Source organism: Erpetoichthys calabaricus, chromosome 11 (genome assembly GCF_900747795.2).
Source record: "Erpetoichthys calabaricus chromosome 11, fErpCal1.3, whole genome shotgun sequence".
In the NCBI taxonomy this organism is placed as follows: domain Eukaryota; kingdom Metazoa; phylum Chordata; class Cladistia; order Polypteriformes; family Polypteridae; genus Erpetoichthys; species Erpetoichthys calabaricus.
The window spans coordinates 3,394,324-3,414,711 of NC_041404.2; the positions used below are offsets into that span (position 1 = coordinate 3,394,324).

At 37.7% G+C, this 20,388-nt stretch overlaps 1 protein-coding gene across 1 annotated transcript; it reads left to right on the plus strand.

Moving 5' to 3' along the window:
* Positions 1 to 367: 367 nt before the first annotated feature.
* On the plus strand, positions 368 to 14,483 carry LOC114660146 (polyadenylate-binding protein-interacting protein 2). The gene is made up of 4 exons (XM_028812648.2): positions 368 to 544; positions 1,951 to 2,090; positions 4,260 to 4,439; positions 13,224 to 14,483. The coding sequence occupies exons 2-4, from the start codon at positions 1,953 to 1,955 to the stop codon at positions 13,278 to 13,280; spliced, it is 375 nt and encodes a 124-aa protein (XP_028668481.1). The 5' UTR covers positions 368 to 544; positions 1,951 to 1,952; the 3' UTR covers positions 13,281 to 14,483.
* Positions 14,484 to 20,388: the final 5,905 nt, after the last annotated feature.

The following is a 20,388-nucleotide window of genomic DNA, read 5'->3' on the forward strand; positions in this document are numbered from 1 at the left end:
CATTTTGTTGTCTGTTGCTGTAACCTTGCGATTTACTACGGGATTAGTAAAGTTTCCAACTATCATCTAAACAAGCTTTTTTGTAGTTCTTTAAGTATTAGGGTTGGATTGGTCTGCGTGCGGACTGGTATGTTTGTGTGCTTTTTTATGTACCATTTAAAACCGACTTTAAATTCGACTAGTATGACAGGCCTTGTATGAGCATGAACAACGTACCTTTGCCCTTCACCAGTTTTCTATATCCGGAATAACTTCAACGTACTTAATTGATGGTCAACTAACTAGCCGCACGACGTCTCGTATACGAGGAGCACACAAACAGGCCCCGCCCACACTTCCTCCATCTTCATAAAGCGGAATCGACGCGCGGGCGGGGCCCAGTGACGTCAGTGCGGAGTGCGTGCAGCTGTGTTATCAAAACAAAGAAGCAGAGCGGCCATTAAAGCTGAAAAGCGCTTTGAAAAGCGAGAGAACGTTTTGGGGGCATTTTGAACATTAGCTTCTCAACGCTCAGTAGCTTTCTCTGAACATTCGAAAACTTTCGGTAGGAAGTGTTTTTTGTCGTTCCTTTCTTACTCAATAATGCTACGCACTGGAATGTTTTCGAGTCTGACGATGAATCATCAAGATGGCAGAATTTGTTACAAAAGAAAGCGGGAAGGAGACAAACAAGTGAAAAGCTAGTCGAAAACCGTACAGTGGCATTTTTGCAATGTTAACATTAGTACTGTTTGGACACTTGCATTATCTTACTGGTTTATGGGCATAGACTTTTTTGTCATCGAAGAAATGTTTTGGTGTGCTGTCTAGCGTAAACATACGGGAAATTAATCACCACCCTTCCCTGTTTTGTGTAAACGGTTTGCGTCTCTGGAACAGTTATTGCTAATTTTAATTTGCAGAGGAGGGTGCTTAGCCGTCTCATGGACCACTGCGGTAGTGCTTCCGATAGTCTTGCATTAAACGTGGCCTTACTTTCTAATGTAATGCGAAACGCCGTGCATTCGGGCGCTTCCAGCATAAAATGTTCGAATACATTTAGACGAATGTTAAACGTGGCAGTTGCTATGGACAACAGTGAAGCGTCTCTTCAGACGAGGCTGCTTTCCTGCTTGCGATTTTTAAAAATGTATCTGTAGCGGAGTCTCTTCTCGCTACGGCCCAGTTTCCGAAAGAGCGTGCAGTTGTCGTTGCCAGGCTATGTAGCGGTTATTTCTTACCACTTATTATCAAACTTGGTGAACTTCGAATGCCTGAATCATGTGTAACTTTTAATGGTCCATACACTCCTAAATATTTCATGCTCTGATTTTAGACAATTGGCTAGTCTGTTCTACGCCGAGCCTTTTGTTTCTGGGGGATGCAGTAATTATTTAATTACACCAGCCGCATGCATTTTTGGTGTGCAATAACCGTTATGGTAAAGCAGGCGCTTTATAGAAGTATTTGCGCAAGATTTATATTCTCTCCAGACACGTGCTGGATATTTCCATGCTTGGCAGTGCCCTTCAATTGACAGGAAACTTAAATTTATTTACCTCTGCAAGTTTTCATGGTGTTTATTGTGAGTCAAAGTTCAGCTGGTACAGTCATTGTTTACGTCAGAGGCTTTTTTAAGAGAGTAGAGCGTTTCTTCACTAGGTGTTCTTCCTGTTTGTAATACCATAACAGTTTTCTTTTGAACTAGTGGCAGTATTTTATATTTAGTATTAGCTGTATTGTTATTGGTGTTCTGTGACCTGTCAATGTTAAACACCACTTTGAAGTTAGAAATTAAGGTAGAGCAGTTAGTTATAAGCAGTTGTCTCCTTATATAATACACACCCATCTGTTGCATTCCCTTTTCATGCAGATAAGCGAACAGCTTCAGTCGATTTAAATAGGTACCTGGTTGTTGATTTGATCAGATTTATCTTCCAGGAGTAATGTACATTTTCCTTTATTGAACAGAAATGAAAGACCCCAGCCGAAGCAGCACTACTCCTAGCATCATTGGTGATGAAGTGATAATTAATGGACAGGGCCATGAAGAGGACAATCCTTTTGCTGAATACATGTGGATGGAGAATGAGGAAGAATTTAACAGACAGGTCTGTTGACATTTTCTTTCTCCTCTTTCTTTCGAGCAGAAGTTGCTGTAGATGTTTTCTATCAAGTTTTTCATGCAGCTAGTAATGGAACCTGTTGATAAACCTTTTCCTGGCTTGAAATAAGTAGTCAAAAATGCAGGATCTGACTAATACTTGTAATATTTACACAGAAGTTATGCTTAGTGACATGTACACTTGTGTATTGCCATAACATTTGCGGCATGGAATTTGATTTGGAGAAACTTGGGAAAAAAGTTGCACTTATGTACACTATAAAGACATTTACTAATCAACTCTTCTCTCTCCCCCCCCAATAGCCCACAAGCACTATAATCTGAACATACTTGACACATTCTTCAACTTTTAAAGTCAAGATATTAAGTTAGAATACACATCAGCATCAGTATCCCAAGCTGTTCTTGTTTTTGAGCCTAAGGTAACCCATTCAATATACCCATAAAGTAAGTCTTATAAACGCCCTCTTGCCACTTAATGTGGCTCAAGTTGGCATGTTAAAGTATTTCAGTAACTTGAGTTATATTTTTAACTCCCTAAAACATCACGACTGAAATCTGCCCTAAATAGCACATTAAATGTTTTTATTATCTCCTCAGTTTTTCTAATGAACACATTAAAATGGTTTAGTGTGATCACAAGGGCAGTAGTAAGTGTTAAGGTTTGTTAGGGCCATTTATTGTCCAGAATAGAGTACAGTGAAATTCCTAGCTGGATGTGATAATCCTCATGCAACCTGTCCCACTTTCTGACACCATGAATAGTTAAGTAAATCTTCACCTTGAAACTTCTTTATATCCTGAACAGTTTACAACACTGTATGTACTGTTGAGTCCATGAGTCTTGCAGGATGACTCTACTTTAAACAAGATTATAAAAGTCAGACGGTTGTTTTTAACATAGTGCCAGTTTTTGTTTGATTATTAAAATCATAGCGTACTGTGTTAGCCACTGAAGCTGCAAAGCCCTTTGGAGTGATAATGTATAGCTTTTGTTTGCCAGTTGGCGGATGAAATATCTGCAGCAATTCAGGACAAAGCCTGCAGAATCTTGATAAAGTGGGGTCACAAATCACTGGCATATCATTTGTTAATATGCCAGTTAATTTGAGACAATTGATGTTTAATAATAGATACCATAGCATACAGAAGTCCAGAGTTCCTTATCTCGTCTTGTCAAAGAAGCCCCAGGGGGGGAAAAAAAGTGTATTCGTATGCATATAAGGTCACTTTGAAAATTGTCACAAGTTGTCTCTCATGACATTAGAAACTCCTGGATTCACAATTAGGAGAATGTCAGGTTTTGCTTGTTCACATAAACTGGGGTGACTACTGACCTCCAGCTTCACTTATTTGATCTTCTCAAATAAATACATTAGCAAGTAGCAGTGGACCAGTACCAAACTTGTGTGTCAATTTTGTATTAAAAAACACTGTTGATCAGAAATAAAATGGTCAAATTCAAAACAGTTTTTGCTTTTCTTCTTTTGTTCCAGAATATTTGTTTCCAGGAGATTTGTGATGAGCACCCTCTTCTCAGCTTTGCAATTGCTTCACCTTCTGTTGATTCTTTCAAAAAATTTACCCTCAAAAAAGACGGTTCTATTTTAACATTGAGCAACACATTTAGTTTTTGTTTCTTTTAATTGGTTCCCTTGTGTGAATTTTGGTATGTTGTAAATGAGGATTCCATGACACTTCGCCTGATTTTATCTGCCAGTTTTTTGGCTTTGCTCACACATACACAAAATCGCAGATTCTTGGGCTTTATATTGGTTCTTGACCTGTGAATTTGTTTTTTTTTCTTGGGGTTCTTCACCCAACTTTTTTTGAATGCAAACATTTATTCTAACTTCCTAGCATAGCCTATATGTGTGAAATTGCTTAATGCTTCTATCTTTAAAAGTAATTTTTAAAATGTTACAAGTATTTAAAGTTTCTTGTATTTAATATCCCAGAGTTCCTTTTGTGTTGCAAGTGCATTTTATTGATTTGTTTAGTAATAGCATTGTTTTGCCTTTGTTTAGAAGTGACATTTTAATTTTCTCAACATGTCATAACTGTAAACTTTAATTTATAGTCCAAAGCCTTAGGAAAAAAATTTTGCAAAATCTGATTTATGTGCTTTGAATAAAATAAGCTTTACTTTTTTAAGATTGAGGAAGAGCTATGGGAGGAAGAATTTATCGAACGTTGTTTTCAAGAGATGTTAGAAGAGGAAGAAGAGCATGAATGGTTCATTCCAGCTCGGGATTTGCCACAAACCATTAATCAGCTTCAGGACCAACTAAATGGATTAGTTATTGGCGATGGAAATGTGTTGGATGATCTTGTGGTACGTATAATAGCACAAAATGGAAACTGCGACATTAAATGCTTTAAAGGGCATTTATCTGCTGGGACTGTCAAATTAGCCAAAAATGGTTGAATATTCCTATTACAATTCAGCATATTGGACTAAGTACTACATGTATATTTGTGTTTGCTTATATACATTGATATGAACTGATGTTAAAGACTGTCTTGCAGCTTATAGATGAAAGTGACACTTGGAGTAAAGCACTTCACCAAAGTAGGGTTTTCTGAATGTACAAAGCGCGGTGATTAAGGAGAAAAAGTGGATTCTGGCACTCTTTGCACCTGTTACTGGGACTGGTTGATAAAAAGATAATTATTGTGAAATAAGCTTTTCCTCAATAGAGATCTAAGTTGATAGAACTCATTCCATGTTTTGACAGACGTGCTATTCTCATTATCATAAGATTTTCATAACGCCGAACCAATCGCGTGGCTTTAATAGAGTTGCGACCACGTCGGGTTAGTTTGATGCACACAGAACAGAGTGTAACAGCAGCTGAACATGCCAGTACATCAGGAGTGGGAGCGAGATAAAAGAGAAAATAGCAAAAAATATAAACGAAAATTTAAAAACGGCTTTACCAATGACAATCCAATGGACACAGCCCAAGGCTCAAAAGATTTGGACATTATTGAAAAGAGCCCAAGAAATTTGGTAGTGTGGAAATATTTTGGCTATTTAAAGACTGAGAAGCAGAGTAACATGCACAGCAAATAGTCTCAAAAGCATTTACTCACAAAGACCGGTAAAGTCACTCTTTTGAACCGTTTAAAGCAGTGTCATCCTTTAGAGTATGCACAATGCAAGACTTTACAGTCCCAGACCCAAGTAAGTGCTGTACTCATGGGGATTTCTTTTCCCTTTTTTTCTTTTGCCTTGGCGCATAAGTTGACCACAATTTCAGTGAATTTGTCAATTGTTTGATTTTCTTTGTTTACATTTGGAAGTTGTTTGAATTTGTACTGCGGATATATACAGCATGTTTTTTTGTCTGCATTTTTTTTCTCCCCCAATCATTTAAAACAGTTTGAAGGTTTTTTGTTTTTTTTTGGATTTTGTATTAATACCAACTTTATTTAGAACTGACCAAAGAATTTACTTTTTTCCTGTAACACATGATATCTGATTTTAGTTTTAGATTTAGGAGTTTAGAAGTTTAAGGTTTTGGGTTGACCAAATGTTTTCCTGTTAAAATTGAAAGCTTTTGAATGGTCAGAATATAAATATATATAATAAATATAAAAAGTAGCTTAATGTTCTATAGTACATTTGTCATGTACTGACAGAAAATACCCTAAGTTCTTGTCTATAAGCCGGACTCATGTATTAGCCGGAGACCAAAAATCATACGAATTTTTAAAATAAAATCGTATCATAGATAAGCCGGACTCATGGATAAGCCGAACGTACTATAACCTATAACTAATAGAAGGGAGGGAGGTCAGTGGTCTCACTCGCGCCCATTTACTTTCTTTAAGGGGGGAGAGAGTGTGAGATATTGCCGTCTCTCTCACTCCCCGCATGGCGCGGTTGGAGCGGCCAGAGCGCGTTCTTTCTGCTCTGGGCGTCGCCGAGTCAACACGAGCGCGTAGCGGTCATTTAAATTGTGATTTTATATGTAAGCATATTTAAATATATATCGCGGATTTCTGCGGACAATGGGTCTTTTAATTTCTGGTACATGCTTCCTCAGTTGGTTTGCCCAGTTGATTTCATACAAGGGACGCTATTGGCAGATGGCTGAGAAGCTATCCAGCTTACTTTCTCTCTCTCTCTCTCTTGCGCTGATGTAGGGGGGTGTGAGCAGGGGGGCTGTGTGCAGCTGCTTCCTGAAAGAAATGCTGCACGGGCTCAAAGGGCACGTATTGATTTTTTTTATCTCTCTCTCTCTCTCTCTCTCTCTTCCTCTCTCTTCCTGCTCCTGACAGAGGGGGTGTGAGCTGCCGCCTTCAACAGCTTTGTACCGGCGGTGCTTCGCATACTTAAAAGCCAAAAAAACCCTATTGATTTTTTTTTTGACTGCTTGCTTTGCACTCCTTTGAAAAGGAAGATATGTTTGCATTCTTTTAATTGTGAGACAGAACTGTCATCTCTGTCTTGTCATGGAGCACAGTTTAAACTTTTGAAAAAGAGACAAATGTTTGTTTGCAGTGTTTGAATAACGTTCCTGTCTCTCTACAACCTCCTGTGTTTCTGCGCAAATCTGTGACCCAAGCATGACAATATAAAAATAACCATATAAACATATGGTTTCTACTTCGCGGATATTATTTCGCGGGTGGCTCTGGAACGCAACCCCCGCGATGAATGTATAAGCCAGACTTGTGTATAAGCCGATATTCTATTTTTTCATTTTCACAACTTTTTTCCTTAGATAAGCCGCGGCTTATTGACAAGAACTTAGGGTACTTGTAATCCAAAATTAACCTTGTGTCTTCATCTCTCACTTAGGAGTAAAAAGAAGCCTTCAAGTCTGACACAGTGATTTGACTTTTATCATGGTATCCATATCAGCTGATATGAAAAACACATGATAAATTTATCCATATCACCCAACACTACCTTTTAATGTGTATATGAATCCAGGACAAAGTCTGTCATGACTGTGTAAACACTCTAAATGTAATCATTTTAAAATCCCAATCTGGCTAAGAAATGTAGCTTTTTGGCACTTTAACACAAGACACAAGGTCACTGATATTTGGTTTATATAAACTGAGGCACCATGAGTTAACTAAATGTTGTAATATGTTCTTTAAGTAAATCCTTATTTGGTGGAAGCATAACTTTAGGTAGTTTGGGAGCTGGAAGACAGTTTAAGCTTGTAGTGCTAGATGTTAATGTGGTGTGAATAGGAGTCAATGGTAATGGAATAGATTACTGCATTAAAGTAAATGTAGGGTCCCTTTCCCATGTTATAGAGGCAGCTTAAATATGTGTAACCCCCATCAACCCCTGTGCCTGCTGTGTCTTTGATTTGGGCATAGGTGGCTGTTGGCGTAACACTAAAGGTGCATATTTTATGCCATTCTGTATTGCCTTGGATAGCTAAATGTGAAATGCTGACCTTGAAAATACTTTTTATTGCTGTTATTACTGATGTTTGCCCTTTTATTTGCAGACGTTCTGTCTGTGTTGAGAGTGGGAGCCAACTTTTTGTTTTATACAAAGGAGGTATAACAGTGCATAGGGACAGGGTCAGGAGCAGAGCGATTCGTAATGTGGTGCTCAAAGTATTTCAGAAATTTGTTCTTAGTACACCTGTTAATCATAAAAGCAGAATAGGGGGTAACTGAAATACATTTTTAATGAGTGTTTAAAAAGCAGAAGAGTGTTTTATTAGAGTACAGGCCAACAATTCTGAATTACATATGTTGATTGTGGAAGTAATGTTCAAAAACAGTTTAAAATCTAGTACTGCACAGCAGTTGTGGTGTAGCATTATGCCAGAATTAGTGCTGGGTAAAATGAACAATTATTCTTTTACAATTGAATGTTGTGGTGGTGGGGGTTTACTCGAAGTCGGAACCAAATTATATTTGAATAGTGACATTTGAGCAGAAAGCTTTTACCTTACAAAATTTATCACAAGGTGGGTGTGGATCATTTGAGTACAGCAGTTAGTTGGACTTTATTAATGCAGTGTTCTGCAACTGCTTTGCCTTTTGCTCAGTAAAACTGCTGAAATGTGCAAGTAATTCTGATTGTCTATTCTAGATTATGTAGAGAGGTTTTGTCTCCCTGAAATTCATCCTCGCTTTTTTTATTAACTAAAAGATTTTCCCCTTCTTACTCCAACATACAGTATTTAATGAGAAGTCTCTGGAACAAGATTTGCCAAGCGGTCTTTAAAGATTATAAAGTTAATATTTTTGTAGAATTTGTACACATCCAGAGATGAAATGTGTTCCCTTTTTCTATTGTGCAGTTTACTGTATGGATCAATACTAAAATTTCGACTTTATCAATACCAGTTTATAGACAGATGTTCTAGTATCCAAACTGTTCCAAAGCAAGTAAAGGATAACTTCAAAGACCCTTCAGCCCACGTTGCGAAGTGCACAGTTCTTCACCATACTAAGCACTGTTTTGCTCTTGATAGTCATGAAGTCTTAATTGTGTTGAAGCTTGTGGTTTTTTTTGAAGTCTACGAGATGTTTTTTAAACCTCTAGAACACTGAGTGACCGATTTAGAGGTTCAGAGAAAAGCTCATGTTTGCTTTCAGTACACCTCAATAAAAAAAATGAAGACTTAGTCTTGAAGAGTATTTTGTGAAGGTAAAATGTTTTTGTAGCACATTTCTGTAACCTATAACACTTAAGAAATGGAAAGGATTTGTTGAGTATGGGCAGTTGAGAGAGAGAGAGAGAGTAACAACTTGGGGGTTTTTGATGGGTGAACATAAATTATATTCTAGCTGATCAGATTTTTTTTTTCTTCCCCAAGAGCATGAGAGCTTTTTTTAAATCTAGAAATTTGTTTCGTTAGGTAACAGTAATGTGTGACCTTCTTCATCAAAATCCTATCAAGTGAAGCATGACAACAAAGGACTGATTTAGGAACATTTTATGTAGCGCAGTTTTTTTGTCCTTAGAACCCATGCAGATTTTTTTCATCTGCTTAACTGGAGGTTCCCAGCACCCCAAACCCACACCCCCCCCCCCCCCCCCCCGCCCCCCCCCCCCCCCCGTCCTCCCTGCCATTTGACCTTATTTTGTTATTCTTTCTTGCTGTTTTTTTTTTTTTTTTTTTTTTTTTTTCTCATTTTGTAAAGCACTTTAAGCTACATTGGATGTAATGTGGTATATAAATGTTGAGAGTGGACTCTAGCTTGTTTTCTGTGGAGATATTCATGTACTACATTGGTCAATTATTGCCTTTATTTTATTTGCATATAGATACTAATCACGTGATGCAGAGCAATAACCTGATTGCAGTCAATTGCCAATCAATACAGCTCTAGTTAATGGATTTTTAATTGTTATTGGGTATTAATTGCAAATAACAATCAATTAGGATAGCAGTGCAATCTGTACATACTGTATATACATGTGTGTACAATATGAAGATCTAGAAAGTGCCATGCCACACCACAGTGTGGTGAAAGACCTGCATTTATTCCATTCATTTCATTCCGGGTTGAAGATCTATTATTCTAGCACAGCATTTTCTTAACATTTTCTTACTGGCTGTTAATGTTTTTGGTAGCAGCCATTTTAATGGGCTATTGGGGTGTGTGTGTCTTTAGTCTCCCAATAGTAAATTATTTAAATTTGCTTTCATTCCTGAAAAATCTCTGAACACTGAAATTTGAGGTAAGATGGCTGTTGTAAATCATGGCAACAGACTGTCAACATGATACACGCACATAAAAAAATGTAACTACGCATGTCAGTGACCCTAATGAATGTATCTGTATTTGTGGAAGAGCCGCAAAAACTTCTGATGCTGTGATCACAGCTCTACATACATTGGAAACCTCATTGTTTGTACTCCTAGAGGTTTATTCATAAAATTGATTCAATTCAAGAAAATTGGTGGTAGGCTGCTATCTTATCTGAGTTTATCTAACTCTGAAAAAGACAGATACTTTTATTAATCCCAAGGGGAAATTCACAAGTAGTAAAAAGTGGCCTGGGAACGAGTCCACATAAAAGAGTGATGGGAGTTAACAGTGAAATAGAGAAAAAGGTAGAAAAATAGTCATACACGGAGCTGCTGGAATAGCTGCCACTTGCGGCAGCGCCCAAGTCAAAGTATTTTTCAAAAGTCAAAGAAGGACATTTCAGTAGAAAAGTAGGGACTTTGTAAGACGCCTTTCCTGTGATTACAAATCGCCTTCATTTTCACTTATGGTCTTTTTAGAAGTGTCCTTTGGTTTTAGCAACAGATCACGATAAGCTCCTAGTCCTTCTCAATCTTGCTTATTCCAGTTCAGAGGATCAGGGAGCAAAAGCCTATCCTGGCACACTGCAGAGAAAAAGGCATGGACATCAGAACAAATTCTGACTAGGGATGACCCAATATGGGAAATCTGGTCTGATGCTGATACAAGTATGTCTATTTGTTTGTACTTGCCTACTGATACTTGTATTCACATTTGTAAGATACAAAGAAATATGAAACTTGATCTGTCTGGATGAGCGTTAGAGAAATGTAACATTTGTATACATTTTGGATACCGCATTCAATCAAACTTATGTGGGAAGTGGTTTTGTAGGCTGTTGCTTTAAATAACCCATCTATCTTTTTTGATGGAACAAATTCAACAATAATGGAAATTGAGGAAAAAATGCTAAAATGATATGACAACAGAATAAGTAATACCACTTTTTTTGCAGATTTATAATTTTAAAAAAAGGCTTCTGCTCAACCACATTTAGTTGGCTGGCTGATCCATGGTATTACAGGCTGTAGTATTACATTTTTTTTCTTTTTGATGGAATAAATTGACAATTTTAAAATGGAAAATTAAACTATAAAGAACTTTTTTGCATGCTGGGGAGGCGTTTCTTAATGAACAAGAGCATCTCCACCTTATCCAAGGAAATTTACTGCTTTCGTTGATCACATTAGAAGCTGCACTGAATAATCTCTTGCTGTCCATGCCAGTACATGAGGCTCACACGAACTTGCATGCTACTTTAGCAATGGTCGTTTCAGTGGATTTTGGTGCTTCTGGCAGAAATCCCTGCACCTGTGAAATAGCATGCATACATATACAGTATTTGTATTCAGTGCCATCTTTCGTATCTCAATCATATCTTTCATATCTACTCAGTCAACAGCCATGAAACAAATATGAAGGAAAGAAGCATATGCTATAGTTGCATCAGCTGCTAGATGAAAACTAGTGGTTTTTTTAAAGGGGTGAGTAACACCGGATGCTCACTGTTTAACTAATGACTAATAACCATGCAGGCTAACAATTTAGAAACCCATATAGGCTGATCCTAAAAGTTCTGAGCAAAAACCGATAGATCCCACAATACCGTATAGCACGTCTTAAGTAACACAATACTGTAGTTAGTGTAAGGTACTTTTTTTTTTTTTTTTTTTTTTTTTTAAATAAAACCTGCTGCCATCTGGCTGTTTTTCCTGAGGCCTCAATGTGTTCTCTTCAGGCATTTTGCTGTACATTTTGAAGAGCGTGCATGTCTCCCTCCTCATTTTATCTTGGCCTTTCTCTACTGTCTGCTCTTTCAGCATTTCGAGTGTCAGTAATGCTACCTCTGCATCTTTGGTCTACAGTAGTGGCAACAGAGTACGAGTTCTGTGTAAATCTCAATGAAATAATTTACAGCCTCCAAGAAAGCACTTTTACTGGTTTGGACACCAAAGTCCATATGAGCTTCCTTAGTCAACAGTTGTCTTAATGTATTAACTGAGGGAATAACATTAGAAGCTAAAGCTTCACATTGGCAAGTTTCTTTTGTCCGTAGTTCTAATGGAGCAAGGAGTGTGATGTTCTCGATCAAACCCCACCGATTAGGCATTAGTCCCAGATAATTCTGAATTTGAGGCATAAGCCCCAGGGGTTATTTTCTGCTCCAGCAAACCTTCCAGCATATATGTGCTGTTCCATTAGTATTAGTTGTCGATTCCAACTTTTCATCAATTGCCTTTTTAGTTTCAATTGAAATTTAGAAGTGCATGGGTGAGAATGTTGTGTACATTTCAACATTAAGGTTTAATCCAAAGAAAGTTAGCCTTTTTGTTTTCATTTTTAGGTTTTGCCCCTTCATTTTCAAAATAGCAATAGGTTGTGAATCGACCCATTGAAGAAACCATGCATCTTGCAAAGTAGTTGTCATTGCTGTGTCAAAATTGGATGTGCAGTACTCATTAAACCTTTTGAAAAGAGAATTTGCTCATCTTAATGAGCAGTTTCAGGAAAATGAGTGGTTAGATTTTTGTGGGAATTTCAATTCTATTAAAAGTAAATGTCAAGAGACTGAACATATGAAACCATGTGTAGTTGTTGCATTTGGTGTCGACCGCACATGATTAAGTTTGGAACAAGTAACAGCAGTGCATTGTTGTATGCAGGTGTGAAATATGGCAGCTTCAGAACTCTTCCATGTATCATTTGATCAAGAGTAACATGAAGCAGTAAATGTTTGATTACAAAAATGTTTTAAGAATCTTCCCTGTAATTGTTGAGCAGAATTATCTGGAACAGCTATGTAGAACTAGGCAGAGACTGTATATTGGCTTACTTTCTAAAACAGTCTATAAGATGTTTCAAGTGCTTGTTTTATTCTTTTCTAGGTGTTCAACATTTCCTTGTTCTTTGATTATTGTTTAAAAGACTTGAGCAAGATTTTTATTCAAGAGTTTATTTCCAGTAACTGTTTGGTGCCATCTTCTGTTATGAGGGTAGCAGTCCTTAAAGCGACACATGCACATGAGCCCTCCAGTAAGAAGTTTGTTCTGTTGCATTTGAAATGGCATGTATGCATATTCAAGCAAGTTTAGGTCAGATTTTAAAAATGTATGACAACTTTCTAACTTTAAGTTTCAAACCTGAGTGCTGCATCAAGAAAATTGACTGCTGTCTTTATTTGGGTACAAGTTAATTTTTTGTAATGGTGGGAGATAATCTTTTTTTTTTTTTTTTTTTTTTGCTGTAAAGAGATTGGAAGTTTAAATCTGTATCAAAAATGGGTGTAAGCTTACCATTGTTTCTGATGGCTAGAGTGCTTTTAAATATTCACTTTTGTTAAAATTAACTTTTTTTTTTGTTGTTGTTTTTACAGGTAAACAGTAATTTGAACCCAAATGCTAAAGAGTTTGTCCCTGGTGTTAAATACTGAATTTGGAACATGGGCCTCTCTTGGTGGATGTAGCACAACCTCCACACTGTGAAGCCAGTATTAGAACATCAATTGTGAAAGCTTCTCTTTGTCACTGTGTTACACTTAATGCATTGCCAAAGTTTTCTGTTAGTCCTGCATGCTTAATTCAAGTGCTGAGACTGTTATCAAAAAGCTTTTATTAGCTATATTTCTGATTATTTGGGGTATTAAGAGGCACCGTTCTTTGAGTGGTACTTGTGCAACCTGTATAACATTTAATTTACCTTGATGGTAGACCTTTCAGTTCAGTTTTTTGCTACTGGGTATCTCAGTCATCTGAATAATAAATACATTTACACAAGGGAGGGAGGCAAGGGTTGGGAGAAGGGCAGTTTCTTGATTTTTCTGTTTCAGTTTTGTTTAGAGATGATAAAACACAAACGTATTTAAAATGCACGCAGTTGGAGTTAATCTTGTATTTTATTTTATTTTGTTTTGAATATTACAAGGAGAAATATTAGCTTAAGTATTCCTCTTTTTAATTTTTTAATTTGATCTCTTATGCCACTCTGGACTACTTTGCCTGCATCAAGTGAACAATTGGCATTTCTGTAGCTTACATACATCTCCAAAATATCAAATTTTGTATTTTTGAACAAGTCTGTTACAGTAAAGCTGTACACTGCCTGTACTGATTTTCAATTACCTGTTCTATAGTTTGCTGTAAATTCTCCATAACTTCAATAGTAAAGTTGAAACTGAACTCTGCAGTTGTTAGGGTTTTAGTTGCATCATCAGTTTAAATCTGAAGACCTACAGTCAAAAATCCCCTTTTTAATTAGGGAGAAGAGTGCAGGTAGTGGTAGGGACAGTACTGTACATAAAATGTGCTGAACTGTGACCATGTAATGGATCAAAATTAGATAAAGTTACGCATCGTAAGTGTTAATGCAGAGATGATGTGGTGTTATAGTAACATTCTTTCCTGTCAGTTTCACTTGAATGGTGCCTCTCTTAAACACTACTTGTAAGTCTGCAGCACAGCAAAAATGTTTATTTTTGTTTTGTTTTTTGTTTTTCCTCTTCATCTATTTCAGATTTTGGTAGTTTATACTGCCACATATGTTGAATGTGAATAGTGTTAAAGTTTAAAAAAAAAAAAACTGTAAAAACATATATTTTTTCAAAAATATTTAAAAAAAAATAAATTAGTGGAATGTATTTTTTGTACTGTGTCCCTTATTTGTAAAGGAAAACGCACTTATCTTACTGCTGTTAACTGCAAATACTGGTCTTTTCAGTGTCATGCATCTTACTAACTTTGTGCAAACATGCAATCGATATAAGAAATGCCAGCCTTTTTTCTCATTTTCTTGTAATATACATTTTTACATTTGACTTTTGTAGTTAATGACCACAATTTTGAGTCAAAACAATTTGGAGCTGGGGGGCACTTTTTCTTTCAACTTGATGTTTCACCTCTGGTGCTGATCCTTACATTTTCAGTGTTGCATGAGGTAAGTTTTATGTTGCTTCAGACTTCACAGTTCTGGAATTGTGCAGCTGACACAAGCCATAGTGTGCTTCGAACTGTTTGCCATGTCTGTGTTGCTCCTTTCCTATAAATATGACTTTTTAAATATTTTTTAGTAGCTGATGTGTACTTAATTTATTGGATATTTACATGGCTGCAATTTTTAAAATCTTTCAAAACCATATGTTTGAGCCATCTTCAAATTGCCATCTACATGTGGAATTGAGTGGCATAGTGCTTAATATTTAGCTTGTTTGTTCGTCTCTCATTCCACTGTTCATCTTTGCAGCAGTTTATAGATTATGTATTCAAGTTTCAAGTAATAGATTTATGACCTATACATTGAACATTTGAACATTGGTAATTCTTGAATTAAACATTGTTGCCTTCCTGATGGCCTCACTTAGTATACTACATTGGGCAGTTTATCACTGCTAACAACTCCTGGATCTAAAATGCAAAATAAGTCTCTTTCCCAGTGGCATATAGATAGTGTTCTAAAGGGGTCGTGGGTTGGGACTGCAGTTGATTATGTTAAGTAATTCATTTTCATGCAACACTTTTGAGCAGTCCTGTCCTTGCTGTTTGAATACTTTGCAATACATTCCCAGAGCCTTTAGACTCTCCTTTGGGAAATGGGTAAAATTATTTTAAAATCTTGGAAACTGTTCAGTCCTGGGTGCTTGCAATGTGTTTTTTTTTTTTTTTTTTTTTTTGACAAATTTTAACCACAAGGTGGCAACATTGTGTTAGTTAAAACTTTTTACTTGGGTAGCAATGCAGCCTGAGCTTTTTGTGTTTGGAGGTCTTTTTTTTTTTTTTTTTTTTTTTTTTTTTTTCCCCTTGCCCACACCACCGGTTCCCCTTCTTAAGGTAATATGGAAGTCTTTGAAACGAAGCCAACTCATGTGAGCCCAGGATGGATGTACGGGGGCCACTCAAGACTTTGGCAGACTTTGACCTGACTCTAATATGAAGCAGTTGCAATATCCCATGTGGCTTCATGTTTCCCTTAATCTGAAAATTGTGTTTTGTGACCACCAGGTGGTGCTAGTGGGGGGGGTGAAATATCAGACTAGGTCTCACCTATTCAGATATCATTCAGTAACTCCTTTGAGCCACTGCAATTAGCAGTTGACTAAAATGAACACCTGTGGTAGTGGTTCTTACTTTTAATGATGTCCTTTTTTAAGATCTTTTTGGAATAGTGTTACCAGTGCAATTGCGAGAAAACATAAGGAAAAGCTTTATACATGTATATTAAAATGGCATTGTTTTGCATTTGATTCTAATGTTCTCTCTACTTGTAATTTCCTCTGTATTTGAAGTGAAAATGGTTCTAGTTAAAAAAAAATAAAAATAAAATGGTGGGGTTGTGTTGGTATTGTAGCTTATAGCTAGAAATGTAATTCACACACTTCAAAGTGAGATGTATTTAATGGCCATCTGAAAATTGGCATAATGTGATTTTCTTGTACATTGGGATGGAATGGTGTTAAGTGTTAACTCCTGTAATATTTTTTCATGTCCTTATCGGCTGTGACTCTGACCCAATACTAGTTGGTGGGGATTTTTTTTAGAAGAGGTGGATAACATGTATTTAGGAGAAATGAAGTTTTGAAAAATTTTGAAACAAAAAAATTCCACTATTGTTAAAGTACACTGTTTTGGTTTGTGTGTGTGTGTAATGTGGCTATACTTAACCGGTTTGCTATTCTTCTTTTCATTTATTTCTTTAATAATGGCACCTAACACCTCCGATACTTTCACACCAGGTTATAGTTGGGGAAACTGGTTTGCCTGAGCCAAGCATTTTTACGAGACATCTTACCATAAAATCTGTTAGTGATTGAGGGATAAGGTTGCCTATTGTTTCACAAAGTCCAATACCTCCAGATTGAGGCCTGCATGTTGATGAGTCGGACAGATGTCCGTAGATGCTAAGTAATAAAGGAATTCTGAGCAAATGTGGTCCTTGGAGAGACTGTCACATTCCAAGTAAGGGTAACCAGTCCTCATGCCATTAATATATTGGAATATGGGTCAAAAAGAATATGTAAGGATTCTGTTGTAATGAGACAATATGCTTTTTTCTTACGTGCTTTTGATGTCCAGTGCCTTTCCTGAAATTATAAATTCAAATGTATAAATTTTATACATTTAACTGTAATGTTAACCTGGGCAAATGTAGAGAAACTGCTAACAAGTGTCTTGGAGAGGCTGACGTTTTGCAAGCTGAAAAGGTTGCATGTTTGAAATGTTGTTTGATATGTAGTGATGCTGGTTGGTGTGACTGTGCGGTGGTCAGCAGTGATGAATTTATATTATAAGGAAATGGTAGATTGATTAAGGGACCAAAAATGTCTGGTATGAGTGAGAATGGGTATGCTGTGGTGGACTGGCATCCTTTTCAGGCCTGGTGATTCTATTGAATGGAATGCTGCCAGGATAGGCTTCTTGATGAATTAGCAGGAGGTGTAAATGCTTTATGAGCTCATGGGTTTGACATTTTATATAAAAAAAAAAATGTAGTTGTTTAAATAACTGGAAATACTACAGCATGCCTATCCAGAGGTCTCAAAGTGAAAGTAAATGCCAAGCCTGATCACTAGAAAATTTCATGTGCCCTTCTGAGGGAAATAGGAGCATTATTATGTTGATGTTTGAATGTATTTATAGAGAGAATGCCTCTTAATTTCAGGGCTTCATTTTACTACATTTTTTGGCCCCCAACACACATCCTCTCTGTTTCCCTCATTCGCATCAGTCAGTCACCCCCCTCCTGTCAGGCACCTTTCAGATGCTAAGTAACAGGACATATGGAGAGGAGGTCTTTCCCCTGCCCTCTTAAAGATTCAGATTGTATGACAAATCACGTCCCACTACCCAGCCAGAACCCCCCCCCCCCCCCCCAAAACACACGCACGCACACACACCTCTCCAGACAGCTTCATTAGACTGAAAGGAGGAGTTTTGCAGACTCGTCGAGTCAAGCTTTGACCCCTTTCCCCTTCTCAATTCCCCCTATTGTTTGCCTTGGATTGAAGTTATTGCACTCAAAACCATATGGTTCATTTGAGCTTCTATAAGTGATGCCATCTCTAAAAACCACAAATATTTTAATAGGTGGTTAGGCAAAGTCCCAGAGGGGGCTGCCAAAACTGAAGAAAAGATGCCCTACAGGATTAAATTGGTTTTACTCTTGAAAGTTTGAACTAATGTCTGGAACAAAAATGAAGAAAGCAGTGCGTTTGTAGTTTGCATGTGCTGTGCTAAACTTTTTTTTAATAAGCTGTACAGTCACTGGTGGTATCCTTTTTGTATTGTAGTTAAATTGTTGCATGATACCTTGGTTGGTTATTCAAGTCTTCTGCATCTCCATTCAAGTTGTATGCAAAATGGGTGCTTCCCCTTTGGCAATATCACATCTAGTCCATGGCTGCCAGTTTGCATAGGCACATTTCTTTTTTGGCAGTATTGTGGTGCTTTGTTTGTGTGTCAATAACCGCACGTGTGTGGTCAACGCTGATAAGTCTGCGATGGCCTGAATAGAAGTCAAAAGTGACATTTTGTCTGCATGGAGGAGTCTGTTTCTGCGTACACTGAAGGTATGACTGTCTTTAGAGAGTCTCAATGAATTCTGGGCATCAAACCCTGAATAAGAGGAAAGTGGGCACCCTAAAAAATGCAATGGAGACCCAGTCTTAAGGGTCGCAACGGACAGCTAGAGTTTTAGGCTAGTTTTAGACTGGTAAAGAGTAAACCCCTTGGCTGAAACAGCCCAGTAGTGGTATACAGTAATCCCTCACTTATCGCGGGAGAGAGGTTCCAAGGCCGACCGCGATAGCTGAATTTCCGCGAAGTAGGGACACCATATTTATTTAACGTGTATTTGGATGTTTTTAAACCCTCCCTGTATTGTTTACAACCCACCATTTACTCTATTAATAACAGGGACAACTGCTAAGCAATATGAAATAGGTAGCTAAGTTTACACTTACTGTATAGCGAAGTACACGTAGCAGCTTGTAGGCGGTCATGACGTCGTCGACCTTGTTGCAAAGATTCCTAAAGCAGATTCCATCCAGACTACTGCCTTATCACGTCCACTTGCAACTCGTTTTGCGCCCTGGTTAAAGGACACTGTGGCCGTAGATCTTATATGCTTTTCCTCCTTTTTAAATAAAAAGAATCGTGGACTCATTGATGCTGTAATGGTGTAGCTGTTCCCTTCCTTCAACATATCCAAAACATTTACCTTTTCTGCAATCATTTGCATCTTCTGTTGGTGCTTGGACACGGCCCCTGAAGCAGTAGCACATTAATGCTGAATGAGTGAGATGAGACTTCCTGGTTAATGCAACACTCCGTCGCTGAGCCAATCAGCAGCACACAGGAACTTAACTGCGTGCTCTGATTGGGTAGCTTCTCAGCCATCCGCCAATAGCATCTCTTGTATGAAATCAACTGGGCAAACCAACTGAGCTGGCAAGTACCAGAAGTAAAAAGATGCATTGTCCACAGAAACCTGCGAAGCAGCGAAAAATCTGCGTTATATTTAGATATGCTTACATATAAAATCCGCGAAGTCGTGAATCCGCGAAAAGTGAACCACGAGGGATTACTGTAAAGCTGTCTTGAGCCAGCTTGGTTGCCTGAATAGTGATATTATGGCAAAGTCTCACAGGGGAAAATGGAAAAGGACCCAGGCTAGTTAATGGGGAATGCTTTGGTGGTGCTTGCAAGATGAGCAAACTGGCAGGTCTTCTGGTTAGTTCAGTGTGACGGCAAGCTCTTGCTTTCTTTAATTTTAATAATGTGAATATCTTACTGCAAATTCCCTTTTTTCCTTAATTACGTTGTACCTTTTTTTGCATTTTCTTGGTGTGAATGAGTACCAGAAGAGTGCTCGATCCTTTTTACAACTAATGACTCAATGGTCCTGTCCAGATCGGTGCTGACTTTGTATGTTTTTTCCTGTCTTAGTCTGAATATTCTTAAGTATCCATATCCATCCCATCTATATACGCTATGTTTCATTAATGTTCATTATTTAATCAGTTAAGCCCCGCATAGATTAATCTCTTGAGTCTGGGCATGCTGCAGACACCAATCCATTGCAGAACTCTGTAATCGATACACAGATGATTCAGTCACCAGTTCAACATGTATTTCATTGGCATATGGGAGGAAAATTACAGAGGAGTCTACAAAGGGAACAGCTAAGCAGTGATTTGAAGCCAGAATCGAGGAGCTGTGAGTCAGCATTGCTAACAACAAAGCCACCATTCTGTAAACTGGGCAAAATGAGCAACTAATCACAACTTTGTATTCAACAAATGAGTAACATTATGTATATCTGTATTTTAAGATGGAGAGAGAGAGCAACAAAAAGGATGTTTGGAGTCCCCAAGGGTGTCCATCTCTGATTTGGGAAGGTTAACTTGAAAATTAGATGCAAAAGAAAAGCCCCCACAGGTCTCTCAGTCCCTGTTTTGTGTGAATGCTGTTTCAGGAGCTTTCAGACTAAATGGAAGCTGGTCCTTGAATGAGCACCAACTTCTTGCAGCCTGACCAGCAGTGACATCACAT